Raw genomic sequence first — 16503 nt, 5'->3', positions numbered from 1 at the left:
GTTAGGGAAAAATGGGGTGGTTGTCATGCATCAGTGGGTTACAAGTTGTCCAGGCCTGGCCGAACATTCTACTAGATTTTGGCTGAATCCATAGTTACCAGCATAGTGCTAAACTGTCAGAATGATAGCATCTTCCTGGTGCGTTTTATGATGTCATCGTGCCACAATGCCACTCTCATAGCATGATGACATCAGAAAAAGCGCCAGGAAGATGCTATCATTCCGTCTATTTAGCGCTATGCCAGTAAGTATGGATTTGGCCTTTGTCTCTATTGCCAACATGCATCGCCTAATTTCAAATACTGCAAAGACTATGTAATGGGGCTCTGAAGACAACTTGTTCTCTACCGCAGGCATTTGAATTCATCAGCCGTCATGAGAGAACATCAGCTCTGCCATTTATCCGATGAACAAATTTCCAGACTTTAATTATCCTGGATGAAAGGAATGCAAGCAATATAAAATGGCACAGTTCTGGCCTCTTTATAGTATGGTATACTGAGCTTGTGGTGGACAAGTTGTTGTGAGGGGTTTTTTTTAGGCTGGCCTGGGTAAGAAATACAATTTATAATGCTTTGTGGCAAATATGGACAGTGGATCCATAACAAGCAAAAATTGCATCAGTGGAAGGCGCTGCAGCCCCAAATTGCTTGCAGTTCCAATTACATCTTATTTCTCTGTGTGTCCTAAGATCTTTGAACGACTTGAAGCGAAGGGTTGCAATACACTATCATGGAATATGGAGCAGATTTAGGACCAAGTTCTTTAACTTCTAAGAAGTTATAGCAGTGGTCCCAGCCCAACAATGTGCCTGTGGCAGGGCTGGATCTATGGTTGCCGGCACCAGTCATTTCGGTGATGTCATCATGCAGGGCGGAGCGGTGGAGGCAGCGTGCGGGGCTGGGAAACTGCCCATGCCATTCGCCTCCCCGCATGCGAATGGTACGGGCAGCCTTGCAGCCCGCCGCGCTGCCGTGCGCACCCTATCCTGCAGGGCAGGCAGAAGGCAGCATGGGGGGCTGCAAGGCCACCTGCACCATTCGCCTGCCCCACAGGACAGGGGGCGACCGGCCGCCCCCTGTCCTGCGGGGCAGGCAAATGGTGCGGGTGGCCGCACTGCCTTTTGCCTGCCCTGCAGGACAGGGGCGAATGGTGCAGGTGGCCACACTGCCGTTTGCCTGTCCTGCAGGACAGGGGGCGCATAGCAAGCTGGCCGCCCCCTGTCCTGTGGGGCAGGCGAAAGGCAGTGCGGGGGGCTGCAAGGCTGCCCGCGCTGCTGACTGCGTGCTCCTTGCAGCTGCTCCTGGTGCCCCCTCCCTGGTGGCGCTGGGGGCAGACTACCCCCCTACCCCCTTCAATCCAGCCCTGGCCTGTGGGCATCACAGCATCCATTTTCTTCTTCCCCAAACCATCTCTTCCCAAAAGCAAAGAACCAATCTTGTGTTTCCTTCATTTCAGTGTAGCAGGTGGTGCTTCAGAAGAACCCAGGAGGTATCACCTTAATGTTTTGCAGGGAGCACTTATCTCTCTATATAAAGACAAGTGTCCTGACTGACTCATCAATGCCCAGCCCAAAACCCTGGACCTAGAAATATGAAATTTAGGGAGAATATTCCTTTCATGATATAAACGCCCATTAAGAAGGGATTTTAAGAAATTCACCCCCTAAGAGGGTAAAAAGAGGTAAAATGTGTTTCCCCAAAGGGATACAGCTTCCCTGTGAGGCTGGCAGGCTGGTGCCTGCTTGCACCCCCGCCCACTGCCAGCTCAGCCACTCTTCTCTGATTGGGCCAACCTTTCAAGGTCATTTGCATATGAGGGCTGATTGGGGATCATAACATTCTACACCTCATCCTGCCCCCCCTCTCTGAGACAGTTGGAACACAAAGGTCATTTGTGTATACAGGCTGATTGGTCCTCACCCCCCACATTCTAAACAGAATGCAGTTGCTATTGGGAGTCATTGAATGTGTCTTGAGGTAAAATGTACCTCCCAGTCTTCCCCTAAAATTTCACTAGGGTTGCCAATCTCCCTGTGGGGCCTGAAGCTCCGGTACTATGCTATTATACTATAAAACCCACTAAAAATACCCCCCACACAAACAAAAAAATGTTACATAAACATGTATTATACCTGGATTTAAAGTAGTTAAATATTGTAGCAAAGCATGGGTATCAAACTAGTTCAAAATATAATAATAATAGTGTGCCTATATTTCTAGACAGATTAGTGCCCACTCAGAATGGTGAATAAAGTCATTTATATCCTTATCCCCACAATACAGCTGGGGAGCTGGGCCTAAGAGGAGTGACTTACCCAAGGCCACCTGCTGAGCTCGTGGCAGTAGTGGGAGTCAAACCATCAGAATGCTGACTCACAGTCCAACCACTATGCTTCTGGCAGGGCCCCCAGCTGCCACCTTCGCCCCCGCCACCTGCTTTCCCTGACACATATTCACACTCCCTTTGCCTTCCACATACTTGTGAGGAGTCCACCACTGGTGCTTCTGGCTGCATGCACTGTTCAGTGCCATCAATGAAATGGCTGTAGGCAGAGCAGATGGCTATGAGTACAGGCAGTCCTGAGCAGGCAGAGGAAAGGTACATAGGCAGGGGGGGCATATGGGTGGGAGGGCAGAGGAAGGGAGGGCTCCCCAGGACTGATCTTCCCAGGGCACCCTGAAATCTGATACTAGCCCTTCCCATTTCCAAAAATTCCAGAAGGCCAGTGGGTTCTATGAAACTGGGGATTCCGGCTGTATCCTATCATGTTCCATAGTTGGTTCCTTTACTTCCCCAATAAAAACAAACGGGTGGTATTCGCTCAGTGTAGCGGTGGAGTTCCCATGTCCACTACGGATTCTCTGATCTTAACTGAGATAGATTAATTAGGCTTGCCAACTTCAGGTTAGGAAATTCCTGGAGATTTGGGGGTGGAGCCTAGGAAGGACAGAGCTTGGGGAGGGGAGGGAGCTCAGCAGGGATATGATGCTGCAGTGTCCACCCTTCAAAGCAGCCATTTTCTCCAGTGGAACTGATCTCTGTCATTTGAAAATCAGCTGTATTTCACCTGGAGGTTCCCAACTCTACACTTTATGAATATAAATAAACAAATCAAGATTCCTACAAGACACAATATTCTGTCTGTACATGCAGCTGTCCTCCCTAACAACAGAGGTTTATCTAACATTATTTTCCAGAATGGGCTCAGACAGGGTTGAACTTGTCAAGATTCGCCACTGGGATCCGTCTCTGAACTATCTAGGTATAAATTTTTATCCTACCTTTCCTCTAAGGAGCTTGGGGTGGTTAGATATTTCGCCCTTCCTCCATTTTATTGTTAAAACAATTCTATCAAGTAAATCAGAGTGAGAGAGAAACAGACCCAAGGTCATCCCATGACCTTTGTGGGCGAGCAGGATCCGAATCCAGGACCAATACACCATACTGCCCGGCTGCATCATACCATGCGCCTTTGCCTTATCAAGGAGTAGTCACAGCCAGACTCTAAATATTCCAGATTAAGAAGGAAGATTTCTGAGGCACGTGGACAGGCTTTCGGGAATGATTCTTTTTTTAGAAACTAAGCCGACGTTGCCAATATCTGGACCCGCCCCCCCAAGTGAACGAGCCGCATTTTTTTGTAACTGTACTAAGGTGCTCTCTTACACTGAATCAATTCAGAATAATTTACAGTTTATTCCGGAGTTCTTTTGGTTTGTACGTTTTGGATTTCCTGCTGACCGTAAGAGAACCAGGGAGAAGATAGTGTATCCGTTTAAAGAAAAGCCAACAACAACGATCCTTGTTCCTTAGGAAACAGCTTCTGTTTTCTCCTTGGCCATTATGAATGTCACAATGAATTCCTACCATGTTCACTAACTTTAAACTAAGTGCAAAGCCAAACTGGAACCAAGGAGAAGAAACGGAGAGTACTCTGTGTCAGCTTTAATTCCACTGCCAGTGGCCCTGGTTCCGGCTTTCTTTACTCACCAGGCAGAGATACAAGGACATAGCATTAAATCAATCCCATGAGAAGAAACAACTTCCAGGCACTAAGGTTCTTATATCCAGTCGACTTTTGTTCTTTTCTCCCTTGGACAACAACTTTTGCCCTTAATATGGTCTGGTACAGCTTTAGGAATGCCTAAATAACGTACAGTGCGTGTAAATAGGATTTTATTAGCGAGAAGAAAGCAGAATTTAAAGGCTGTGTAGGCACTAGTGGCGAAACACCATACAGACTTATTTCTTATTTCTGCCAGAACCTAATAACATACTTTGCAGTGTGTTGTTATTGGGACACTCAGCAGTGATTTTGTGCATCTCTTCTTATGTAACAAGAAAAAACCATAAAAGAGAACCCCTAAAGCGACAAAGAATACCTCAAAATCCATAACACTCCAGTACACAGGCTTATGTTAAAATATGCAAGAATGCTGTTTGAACACATGAATATAATTCCACTCCACACTACAATATATATATATATATTCCTGTTTAGTGTGATGAAAAGTAGTGAGATAGCATATGTTCCCTTATTATCTTACTGGGACATCAATTCATTGCCTTCAAGAAAACCTACTTTGTATTTGGTGGTGGAAATGCATACATCTGGAATCCCGGGAACTTATTTCCAAGTACATCTTAGGTACACCTTCATCCATACCTCAAAGCAACCAGAATATTTTGGCACAGTCCCTTTCAAGATATCCAATCTCCTTAAAACTTATGGGACTCTTGCCATTAATTTCCATTGGATGCAGACAATGGAACTCAACCAGTTCTAGTAAGTAATTCAACTTTCCAGGGTTTTGGATTGGTGAGAAATGTCCCCTCTCTTTCACGATTGTTTCATAAACAATCACACACTGTTCTAGCGTACAGCCGAAAAATAAAAGCAAAATATGCAATTTAACTTCCCAATCAACTTATCACCAGTGGCTTCCCAAATGTATAAAGTAACATCTGTACGACTGATGAATTTACAAAAGGTAGAAAATTTTCAAAAAGGGTCCAGCAATTAAACCACACCTACGTGCCCTGAAGCTGTAGGTGACCCAAAGCCGTTTAGGATAACAACATCTACATTTCCCCAGAGAATCTTCTCTTTTCTTGACACCAGTTGGCTGCCCTGCCAGCTCTTTAGATTTGCTGCCAGGTTTTCTCTGCAAGCAGAGAAATAAATTGCCAAGTGATGGGGTTGTTAAGGGAGATCCCCTGATTTGTATTCTCATTAGTGAATTAAAGAATGAGAGATCCATCTTCCTACCTTGAACTGACAGACGCACGTCACTGTGTCTCCAATCCTTAAGCACTCCCCGTCAAATTTACAGGTATTGGTGTCGCAGAGAAAGAGATCGTTTTCTCTGTCATCATAACCTCAAATGTAAAAGAGAAAAATGCTGTCGGATTCAGCATGGCTAAGGAAATTATACAGGTTGATTGCTTTTTAACGTACACAAGACACGTAACCTTGTCGACGAAGCAAGATGCAATCTTGACACATTGTCTTGTCATTTTCACTTTTGTCCTAGGAGTTTATGACCCTTGTTATTCCCCTCACATCTCCATTAAAGTAACTACCATTTCCTCAAAATCAAGCATTTGGGTAGTAAAACAACATGCCTTTTTGCCCTCCCCATCTAATCTTCTGGTTCAAAGTCTGAAACGGGAATTTCTCCGGGCAGTGACATAACAAAGCCCCTTAATAATAAAGATAAACAGGCTGTGTGCTTTTTGTGATAGGTTGTCTGATTCCAACGAAGATTGATCCCCTCCAGGTTAATAGGAGGTATGCCAAGTTCTTCGCAGAGCTGCTGAAAAGAGCCGGGCTCCTTTCCTCCAGTTTTGACAGACAGGCTAACAGATCTGGCTGAAGATTCAGCTCACGGATGCCAGCTCAAATTTCAGACCTCAGCTAGCTGCCATCCTCCTTGGAGGGTGTGTGTAGTAAGATTGCGAAGCAAAACAGCCATATTTAGGTTCCGGATCCATTAAGGCTGAAATCCTATTGATTTTTCTTAACATTCTCGTGTTCTTAGCCATAGATTAGTTCAGTGTATTTACCAAAACGAGCCCAGCCATCACAAGGGACTTACTGCTCCAATATGCAAGAAACACACACTGCACTGGAGGGTGGCTTTCCCGTTCCACACCCTTAGTGATTTCAGGAGCACTTTTTAACACTAAAGAGTTCCAGAGCTATCTTATAAAGACTATTTTCCAAAGTGATTCTTCTAACATGATGAACTGCTGGGTTCCCTATAGCTTGTGTGTTCAGCTTTGACTTCAAAATAAGAGAAAATCGATGGGCAGGAAGAAGAAAATGACTGGGATCTATATCGGATAGATACTCCCTAGAGAGGAAACGTAGGCTTGTTCGCTTGGGTTTTTTTTTTTGAAAAAAAGGTACTGTGATACATATTATTATTAATGAACTGCCTGCTGCATCACATCTTGGCATTGCATTTGGAAATGCATCTGTGTGTCTATCTGGATACATACAATGTTCCTTAAAAATAAAACTATGAAAGGATCCGCTGGAAAGAGATGAGATATCCTCTCTGAACCTTCGGCAAACTGGGCTTTTGTGGGAAGCGCTATACGCTCCAGAGGGAACTACAATTAACCTATTGAGGATGAAACTGATCAGACAAAAATATAACCGGTGGCGAGAGGCAGCGAGTCTCTTCCTTACTCGATTAGCATTTTTTCACGGGGTCTGTGCCTGGCAAAAGCCACTCCAAGCGGGGCTGAAATTAGCCAGACAAAATAAAGGCTAAGAGGAGCCTCCTTAATTACAGCTGTCCAGGAGAAGGAGCCCACAGGGAAGGTGTTGGGGCAGGCTGATTCTTGATCCCCGTGATCTGCCCCTTTTGTGTCCCTTCGGATTTGGGGAGGGGGTCAAGCACTCCGATCCAGTAGAAGTTCCCTCCAGAAATGGCAGTCTCTCCCCCCTCCCCATACACACACACACCAAAGTTAAAAAAAAAAGAGGAAAGAAGTGTAAGCAGGCAGCCACAAAACTGAAGCAAAAATAGGAATGCACTGAAGGGGGAAAAAAAAAGAATTTGCTTTCTAGGTTCTCTGAACTGCCGGTTCTTGGAAAGGAGATCCAGCCTGTCTGGAGGCTCTGCAAGATATTAGCACTTCTCTGACGGTCACAAGTTGATTTATGGCTCTCTCTCCCCCACTCTCTCTCCCGCCCCTCTTTTTTTCACGGCCGCTCTAACTTTTGATGCTTCAAAAAAATTGCAAATAAAAAACGGATCCTCGCCTAGCGTAGCTCGTTACCCGACCGACTCACGACAGCCCAAATCGCGTCCAGGCTCCAGCAGACCTCTACCGGAGGACCGTCTCGAGGCGAGGCAATGGAAGGCGGAGGCGAGTCGTCGCTCTCGAGCGACTTTTCCTGCCCGGGCGGGTGCAAGGCGCTCCGAGGGGCATCAGAAGCGAGCGGTGGTTTCCGAGGCCAGGGTGGCTTCGGGTGGAGATTGGCCAAGATGCCCCCCTCGAGGTCTGCCCGCGGAAAGCTGGAAACCGCCCTGGAAACCTCGCTGCCCCCGGACTCCAAGCCCTCCTGCAGACCCCCACCGCCAACTCCCTCCGCGGGGGGAGATCGCCGGCTCTCCCGCCCCTGCCCCCCCCTGCAGCCCCCCGGAGAAGGCTTACCGGAGCAGTTCCAGCCGGTCGGCGTTTGGCAGTCACTTAAGGAGGTAGGGAAGGCGGCAAGTTTCAGCGGCCGCGCCAGGATCAGGACCACCAGCGGCAGGAGCAGCCAGCCGAAGCAGTCGCCCAGCGTCCAGCCGCTGCACTGCCGAGCCGGCGAGGCTTCGCCCGGCACCATGGCTTCGGGAGGCTCCAGGCGGCCGCTGCCCGGAGCGGCTGGGTCTCGGGCTGGCGGGGGGCTCCTTAGCATCCCGGGGGCCCCGGCCAGCAGCGGGTGAGGAATTCGCACCCAAGTCCCGGCATGGCGGCAGTCCTGAGCGTGGCGGCGGCGGCGGCGGCCGGGCGGGGGGCCATAAGGGGCCGGGGCGGGCCGGGCGGGCGGGCGGCGAGTCAAGGCGCTGTGCCGGCCGGCCGCCGCTGCCTGCGCTCCGCCCGCTCTGCCGCCCGCATCCCTCTGGCGCTGGGGAAGCAGCAGGTCCCCGCGGGTCACGTGGCGCAGCCAGCGCCGGCCCTGATTGGGCGAGCGGGATGCAGGCGAGGGAGGAGGAGATGCTGATGCTGAGGATGCCGAGGCGGCGCAGGCTGGGCGGGCGAGGCGCTCGCCCCGGCCGGGAGGGCTCGGCGGCCCCACCCCGGCCGCGTCCGGAGGGCAGGCGGGCAGAGGAGGCAGAGCCCGGCTCCGGGCAGGTGGGCGGCCAGGAAGGGGCATCGGCAGCTTCGCCCGGCCAGGTCACGCCGCCCCTCCTGCGGACACCTGGGGAACTCCGGAGCGCCGCAGCAAGACGGCACCTGCGGGCTCCCCCGGCACCGGCACCGGCAGCTTCGCCTCGCCAGGTAACGCCGTCACCGGCAGGAGAAGGACGGATCTCTGCAGCGAGGCATCTCTGCGCCGTCGGACTCCCCCGTCCCCGGCGCTCCTCCGTTCTTGGCAGTCGGTCGCAGCCTCGCAACGGGCGTGGGAAAGTTGCGCGCCAGCGCCACGCATGTGCTGTATGGGAATGTGTGGGGAGGGGGAGGTGTATTTACGACCGCACGTGTGCACGCTGCAACGGCTGAGCTGGGAGGGCGAGCGGGGCGGGGGGCGCGGGGCGTCCCTGTCAGGGGGTCGCGTCCGTCTCCCGGTTCGCCTGGCGGCGGGGGGGAATCCCTTCCCGACTGCGATCCGGGCTGGGCTCCGGTTCTCCTCCTCGCCCGTCGGACGGGTTTCAAAGTTCACTGCGCAGACTTGGGACGCGGTTTTGGATTCCGAGGTGGGCGACGCGAGAAGCACCGCGGATCGGACCTGAAAGGGGCTCGGGGGCGTGGACGGTGCTCCCCCCTGCCAACCGCAAAACAGAAGAAGGGGATGTTTCCCGAAGGAAAATGCTCTCCGCTGCAGCCGCGACCTCCCTTTCCGTGCTGTCCTTGGATCGAACCCCCTGCGGATTCCTTAACGCTGATTTCCGAGGTGGGGAGAGAAGACCAGAGCCTCTGAGAAGGGACTCCCCCCCCCCAAGAACTGCCCCCTCCCCACTCACGGCTGCATAGGCCCAACACCCAACCTTGTGTCTGGAAAGGGGGCTTTGGGGGGTTGAATCAAATTCTGTTTTGTCTGTCTTCCTTTCGTCAGCACCTTTCCATCCCTGCCCCAACCCAGGCAGGAACCTTTCTCCCTGGTCAAGGCATTTCTCGGATCGGGGCCCTCTTCTTCACTCCTCCATCCTGGAACATGCCATCTCCTTCTCTCAGATAACAAAACTGGAGATGATCTAGAAGAGGAACTAACCCTCCCCCTTGCCACCCCCCCCCCCAACAATTTCCCCTTCTGCATTATCTTCATGCATTGTCAGTCTAATCCAGGTAAGCATCGCCGTGCATGCACACAGCACCGACAGATACACAACTGCAGCTATTAAAATCACAGCTGTGGCATCATCATCTCTCGCTGCATTCTCCACAAAGACTGCATTAGGAAAAAAAACAGAGAGAGAGAGAGAGAGAGATCAATTTGCCCAGACGGCATCAAAGAATCGTTCGCTAGACACAGCAGCTTAAAGCCTTTAAGGAAGAAGAGAAATACCCATTAAAGACTGAGCTGTCATCCAGTATCCCAGGAATCAAGAAGCCCCAAAAGGAGATCACACCTTCAGATGCTGTGGTGATGGCCCTCTTGAACGGAAGTAATGGCATAAACGCGTTGTTAGCGTGGAGGATGGTGGAGCGGCTTGGAACTTGCAGGCAGGCCAGATTGGTTCCTTCTTACAGACCAGTCAGGTTGGCCGCTCATCAGGCTTAAAGGAGGGGGAAAAACATGCATGAAACGAAACAAAAGCAAAATGTTTATGTAACGATTGCAAATGAGAAAAGCTGAACCTCAGGGGAGTGCAAGGTTTGTGCTTACAATGTAAGGGCGGGGGGTGGGGGGGAAGAGAGATTTTCCTAGACTCTTTGTAACCTTTAACAGCTATAAAATGGATTTCTAAGAACATGCATAATAATCGTACTGTCCTGCATTTTTTTTTTTAAAGGCAATCTTCCTGGCTTTAAAGTACAAACTTCCCAAGAGTTAATGGCTGTGAAGAATTAGCAAGTGCATTTTTTTAAAAAAACATCTACATTATTGAACACTACAAAAAAAAAAAGTCACCCTTGGTATAATATTTTGGGTATTTCCCCCCCCCCTCTTGCTTCAGTTGTATGGAGGCTATAGCCACAGCCACCAAGGAGTACACACACAAAGCACCACCGTGTGGCAGAAGAACATCAGTCACTGGATATTGCATTATGGAAGAAGCAGTTAAATAAATAAATGACTCCTAAATAGATCCCTAAAGTTAGATGCTGTCAGCAAGGGAAGAGGGGGGAGGGGCTGGAGGGGGGGGGTGTTCACAGGATTATGAATTAGAGCATTTTAAAAATGCACAGCAGTCTCTTTTTAACCAGTGTTATTGATTGTGAGAACACTCTAGGAGTAAATGGCTCAGGGAGAAAGTGATTTTCTTCCGATAGTTTTGCACATGATGCAGTCATCTTGCGGTGGTTCTGGACACTGATGGGATGAGAACCTCCTGGGAATGCTGTGTACACTGTCTGAGATGTTGTGAAAAAAGAAAGGCAGATTGAAGATGTAAATAAGTCAATTATGTCATGCTCCGGACAGGTTAGCAACGCTAAGTGCCTCCTCAAAAGTTCGGAGAAAGTTCCAATGTTGAGGGCAAGTCTAAGAAGGTCAACTCAGAAGTAATCCCCATTTTATTCAATGGGGGCTTACTCTCAGGAAAGTGTTCTTAGAATTACAACCTTAGAGAACAAAACTCCAGCCTTGGAAGATCAACAAAGACCAACAAAGTTTTCTCGTGTATAAGCTTTCCTGAGTGAAAGATCCCTTCGTCAGATACAAATGAGAAAGAAGATCCATCACTATTATTCGTGTCAGACATTTGTCGTGTCGTGGGAGAGATGTTGCCCTGTAGAGCTAGTAGCATCTAGATCCAAGCACTTGGTCAAATTTTCATAGTGAATAGAGCTGGGTCATCATCCTTGCCCATATTAATTCAGAAATAGCAGAAATGCAAAGTACAAAAATTGCAAGTTAGACTAGTAAATCCTTTCCTATTCTTAACTTATGTAGACAGTAGCAAAGGTTGCGCCTGTACACCAAGAAGTAGCAATAACTCAAAACCCAATTAGAGCAGTTTAGTGTAAGCAGTAAACAGAAATTAATCAAATTAACCAATCAGGAGACACCACGCATGAATGTAGGAAGCCAAGTGGGAAGCCATACTACGAAAAGCCAGGAATAAAGCACAACAGCTAGGCTAGCTCACCAATAAATCTTTAACATTTTTTGAAGTGGGTGAGTGTTGAAAGCCTAACCTTTTGGTAATCTTTAAAACATCCTTGTAAGGTAGGCTGCTGTTATCATCATTGCCATACAGCACGTGTTTGGGAGGGGGCTGAGAGACCTCAATGGAAGAGGCAAGATTTGATCCAAAAACTTCCTTGATTCTGATCCGTGCACTGCTGTTCCTTGCAGTAAACTCCCCTAGAAGCATCACATCACGTTCTGTCCAGGATAGTTGCCGGTCTATGGAAATGAGGCCAAAGAGCAAAGTTGTACCTTGAATTAATGGTTTAGTAGAGAGTTCTCTAGTACAGGGTTGGGCGGGGGGGGGGGGGGTAGATTGCATCTGGCCCCATCCCTCCCCATGCCAGGTGGGAAGCATGTAACATCTGGTTGGCAAATGCTGACTCTGGTGAAAGGAGCAGATGCCCCAGAGGCCTCTATAGCGCAGCTAAATCTTTGGGAATCTCTTATTTTGCATGGAGGGGCACTCCAATTAATGTCTTAGAAGCATCCTACCACCGGTGATTCCCATTAATACGTAACTATACAATTTGCTTTTTCTGTTTTGAATGGGACTCAGTTATGGGTAATTTTGGATGGCTGAAACATATACTTTAGAATACAAGGGTGCTTTAACACATTTATACTTTTATAGGCTTTTATATTTCCTGGCTTTATCAGCTGGTTTTTATTGGTTAATTTTAATTATATTTTATGATTTTATCTTTTATGTGGTGTGAGTGGCCTCAAGTAGGTCTCTGAAGAGGCAGCATATAAAAGTTTTAAGCAAGAAAAAAGTAAAGATGAATGTACATTTCAGAACTTACATTTTATATTATATATAACATAATATATGTGTGTGTTATAGATATTCCTATATATATATCCCTATCTTTCCTGATCCCATTCCACTGTTTCATTTAATAGACCCTGGACTTCCCATTAGGATTGCCAATTTTGGCTTGGGAAATTCCTAGAGATTTTGGGTGGGGCTGCAATTTATTCCAAGGGACCTGATCTCTGTAGTCTGAAGATCAGTTGTAGTTCCAGGAGATAGCCAGGCCCTACGTGGGGGTTGAGAAGCCTACTTCCCATCCATGACAGGTGTATACTAGTGTAGCATAGCCAACAACTGGTCTCCACATTTTTCTTGATTAGATTTAAATTTTATGAGATTGTATCGCACCCAGTACATTCTGCATTTTATGACCTGCTGACCCGTTTAAAAAAAAAATGGTTTGTACATGAAAGATCTACGTAGTGAAGATCTGCTTATTGCACCTGAAGAAATAGGTTCTAGTCCACGAAAGCTTGTGCAGGAATAAAATTTTGTTAGTCTTCAAGGTGCCTCAAGACTCTTGTCTATTTTTCCATTCCACCTCTGTAATTCCAAGCGAGCTAAAACGGTGAAGTGTTCATAACACAAGTATAAATGTATTTTAAACCTCACTTTGTAAGCCCGTTCCATGTTTTGTATGCAGCTGGAGGATATTCCATTTGTGACTGTTCAAAGAAAGATATATTATTAAGAAAAAATGTGGAAGGGGATAAGCAGGAGGCAGGCACAAATGAGCAAAAAGGCATTATTATTTGAAAGCATCATAGACTCTACAGCTATATCATTTTAAGTTAAAATATTTTTGGGACTGTTTTCATACTTACGGCTGCGCCAAACTTTCTCCAGTTTTGATGCTCAGGTTGAAATGACTGATTTTGTTACAACAGAGGTATTTCCTGAAAAATACTTCCTACAAATATGCTCCCCGCTGCCTTTGGCACTTGGTTGTAATTGTGTGTGTGTGTGTGTTTTGGTGGCAGCTGCTTCTGTGCCATTCCCTCTGCACAGATGCTACTTCTTTCCTTCTAGATTAGTCATATCCAATCCGGGATCACATTATGAGCAATATGGCATCACTTTTATGTAACCTATGGGATATGGGTATGGGATAAGGTCAGTGAGGGCAAATGAGGGTGCCACAAACCCACCTCCAACTCTGGCTTAGGCTGACCTTCCCCTACCCTGAGGTAAAACTTCTCCTCTTTTAGCCTATGAACCTGTATACTGGGCTGGGAAGCCTCTGGTAGTGTGGTTGATGTTAAGTTTCAACTTTCCTTCTTGTCCCACCCTTAGGAAATATTAAAGATGGTTACCCAGCCAAGTCTTAGTAGGGGACAGATTAGGGGTTTGCGCTTCCCTTTAGCAGAAACTGGCACACAAGGCTTGGGGAGGTTCAAAACGTAACAGAAGGTTTATTTACAGTAGGTTAAAGTCAAAAGGCAGGTAAGAAGATGTTTGAACTGGCGTAACAGAAAGGTTTTTATACAGCAACTTCACTGGTGTGAGGCACAAAATGCTTGGTATAACAATAGGTTGCTGGCTTCTTTCAGAGGTTGACAACTTGACACTGCTTCACAGATGTTACACTATATATACTCAAACACAAACACAGCATGACTTTCCCTCCTCTCCAGACTTAAGGGTGCTCCACTGAGACAAACCCTTCCTAGATACTGGGCAGGTGTTATAGTTATGAGCTGTAACCCTGTTTCTGGCACTGAAGGGGAGACTCCTCTCTACCCACTTCCTTGGCCCTCTATAATCCCCAGATCTCTCAAGTCTAAGCAGGAGTTAGTGCTGGTTTTCCCCACTTTAGACCTAGGACTAAAAATGTTTCACAAACATTATTTCCTCTCACAAAGGATTCTCTGGCTGACCCTCCCTGGTCCAAAGCCAGGCTCCCACTCCCTTTCACTCTCTTGTTTACTCCCCAACTCCAACTGACAGCTTCCCCAACTGCCATTTCAGGCTAGCCACATTGGGGATGGGGGGAAGGAAACATGTCAATCATACTTTCACTTCTGGAAGGCTCAGCATCTGAAGCTGAGTCTGTCACTGAGAGCCAAGCTACAAGTGATGCCTGTCACAGGTTGGACACTTGTCAGCTTCCCTCAAGTTTTGATGGGAAATGTAGGCGTCCTGGTCTTGCAGCTGTAATGGAGAGCCAAGCTGTAAAACCAGGACGCCTACATTTCCCATCAAAACTTGAGGGAAGCTGACAAGTGTCCAACCTGTATAAGGCGTCACTTGTAGCTTGGCTCTGAGAGTTAGAGCTACATTCCTCGGAGAGTGACCCCGCATAGTGAATGTGATGATATCACAATGCTGCATAGACCATTAGGTTTGTCTATGTGATGATGTCAGTAATGGCAAGAGAAATGAATTATGAGTAGGAGCAAAATATGGTAATCCAACTGAGTAGGTGAACATTTGTACAAGGAATATGGAAAATGTTAATGGAAAATTAAAGTTGGTTTCAGCTTAGGCAAATTCTCTGAGATTGGACGCATTGTAATGGGCTGTGATTGCTGACAGTATATGCTGAGCCAAACTATCAGCTGACAATCATCACAAACTGGTATGGAAACTGCAGGTCTCATAGATTCAAGGTGTCATATGAGCAACCCCAAAGTAACCATCTTTGCACTGGCTGCACTGTATCTCAAATAAATGTAATTGATAGGTCATAATTCAGCAAAGCGCTATTGTTTAGTAGCCGAGCACTTCTGTCAGATATAGACCCAGTTCTTTCTCACGGATGAAATCCTAGAGTTCTACCCACCAAATATCTATGCTCTAATTGATTTATCATGAGTCAGCACTGTGGGGGGATCCTAGGCTAGGAGCTGGTAATGTAGCTGATGCAACATTTTCTTCCTTCTCTACCCTAGTTCTATATGGAACACTCTGGCCTTGGGCACCTTGGAAATGTTTGAAACATACTGGAGTATTCTAGGAAAATTAATTATAGGATATATTGTCGAAGGCTTTCACAGCCGGAGAATGTTAGTTGCTGTATGGCCATGGTCTTGGCATTGTAGTTCCTGACATTTCGCCAGCAGCTGTGACTGGCATCTTCAGAGGTGTAGCACCGAAAGACAGAGATCTCTCGGTGAAACGTCAGGAACTACAATGCCAAGACAACGGCCATACAGCCCGGAAAATCTACAACAATTAATTCTAGGACACTTGACAATAATGGTTGTAGACAGGGCTTTTTTCAGGGAAAAGAGGTGGTGGAACTCAGTGGGTTGCCCTTGGAGAAAATGGTCACGTGGCTGGTGGCCCCGCCCCCTGATCTCCAGACAGAGGGGAGTTGAGATTGCCCTCCGCACCACTGCAGAGGGCAATCTAAACTCCCCTCTGTGTGGAGATCAGGGGGCGGGGCCACCAGCCATGTGACCATTTCCAAGAGGTTCTGGAACTCCGTTCCACCGCATTCCAGCTGAAAAAAAGCACAGGTGGTAGCTCTGAAACCAGCACGAATATCCTCCGCAGGGAGAAGGAGGGATAAGACCCCAAATAAAGGAGGGATAAGATCAAAAAACGAATAACTAAGGAAAAACAGCCTTCTTAATGAAACTAGCAAAAATAAAGTGTTTTTAAAAATAAGAACTGAAAATTGTGTGTTTTTGTGTAGACTACTACTTCCCATCTCTACCCCCTTTGAACCCATATCGCGTCATATTTCTCAAGCTGTGACATTTCTGGTAATTCACAGAGAAAACGCAACATGCAACACGGAAGCCCTCACATCACAAACTTAAAGTAACTTGTCAAGAAGACTTTTAACAACATGCCTGCTTTTGAGTTACAGGAGGTATGCTACTAATCCCAGCAGAATTATGTAGTTAATAATTTACATTTCCTTAAAAATTTCAGATGCTGGTTCTCTCTGTTTAGACCTGATTTCCTCAAGCATATGAGCTTATGCCCCTAGAGGGACACATGAAGAAAGAGTCTGTGAGTTCTGTAGTGGTAAGTCTGATAGCAAACCCACTTGCTGTTTCAAATGAGCTTTTGGGAGGCGCATTGGCAAAGGAGCAGAAGAGTTTACAGCTTGCTCTAATTTTAATGAGCAAAAGTTCTAATTGCTATGGGTGCATTCCATATCCCATTGAAGTTGGTGGCAAAATTCCCAATCAATCAAAATGGCCCGGATTGTGCA

General features: G+C 47.3%; 1 protein-coding gene across 1 annotated transcript in view; it reads right to left on the bottom strand.

The window, feature by feature from the left end:
• The window catches only part of TMEFF2 (transmembrane protein with EGF like and two follistatin like domains 2), a 354462-nt gene extending 346517 nt beyond the window's left edge, over window positions 1-7945 (bottom strand). Inside the window, exons 1-2 of the mRNA XM_054972161.1 lie at window positions 7675-7945; window positions 5273-5382 (exon numbers count right to left, since the gene is read on the bottom strand). Coding sequence (XP_054828136.1) covers window positions 5273-5382; window positions 7675-7921 — 357 coding nt within the window. The 5' untranslated portion in view covers window positions 7922-7945. The remainder of the gene's footprint in view (window positions 1-5272; window positions 5383-7674) is intronic.
• Window positions 7946-16503: the final 8558 nt, after the last annotated feature.

Source organism: Eublepharis macularius, chromosome 2 (genome assembly GCF_028583425.1).
Source record: "Eublepharis macularius isolate TG4126 chromosome 2, MPM_Emac_v1.0, whole genome shotgun sequence".
NCBI lineage: Eukaryota > Metazoa > Chordata > Lepidosauria > Squamata > Eublepharidae > Eublepharis > Eublepharis macularius.
Note: the sequence above shows the minus strand (reverse complement) of the source record. Positions and strands in the feature narration are given on the sequence as shown.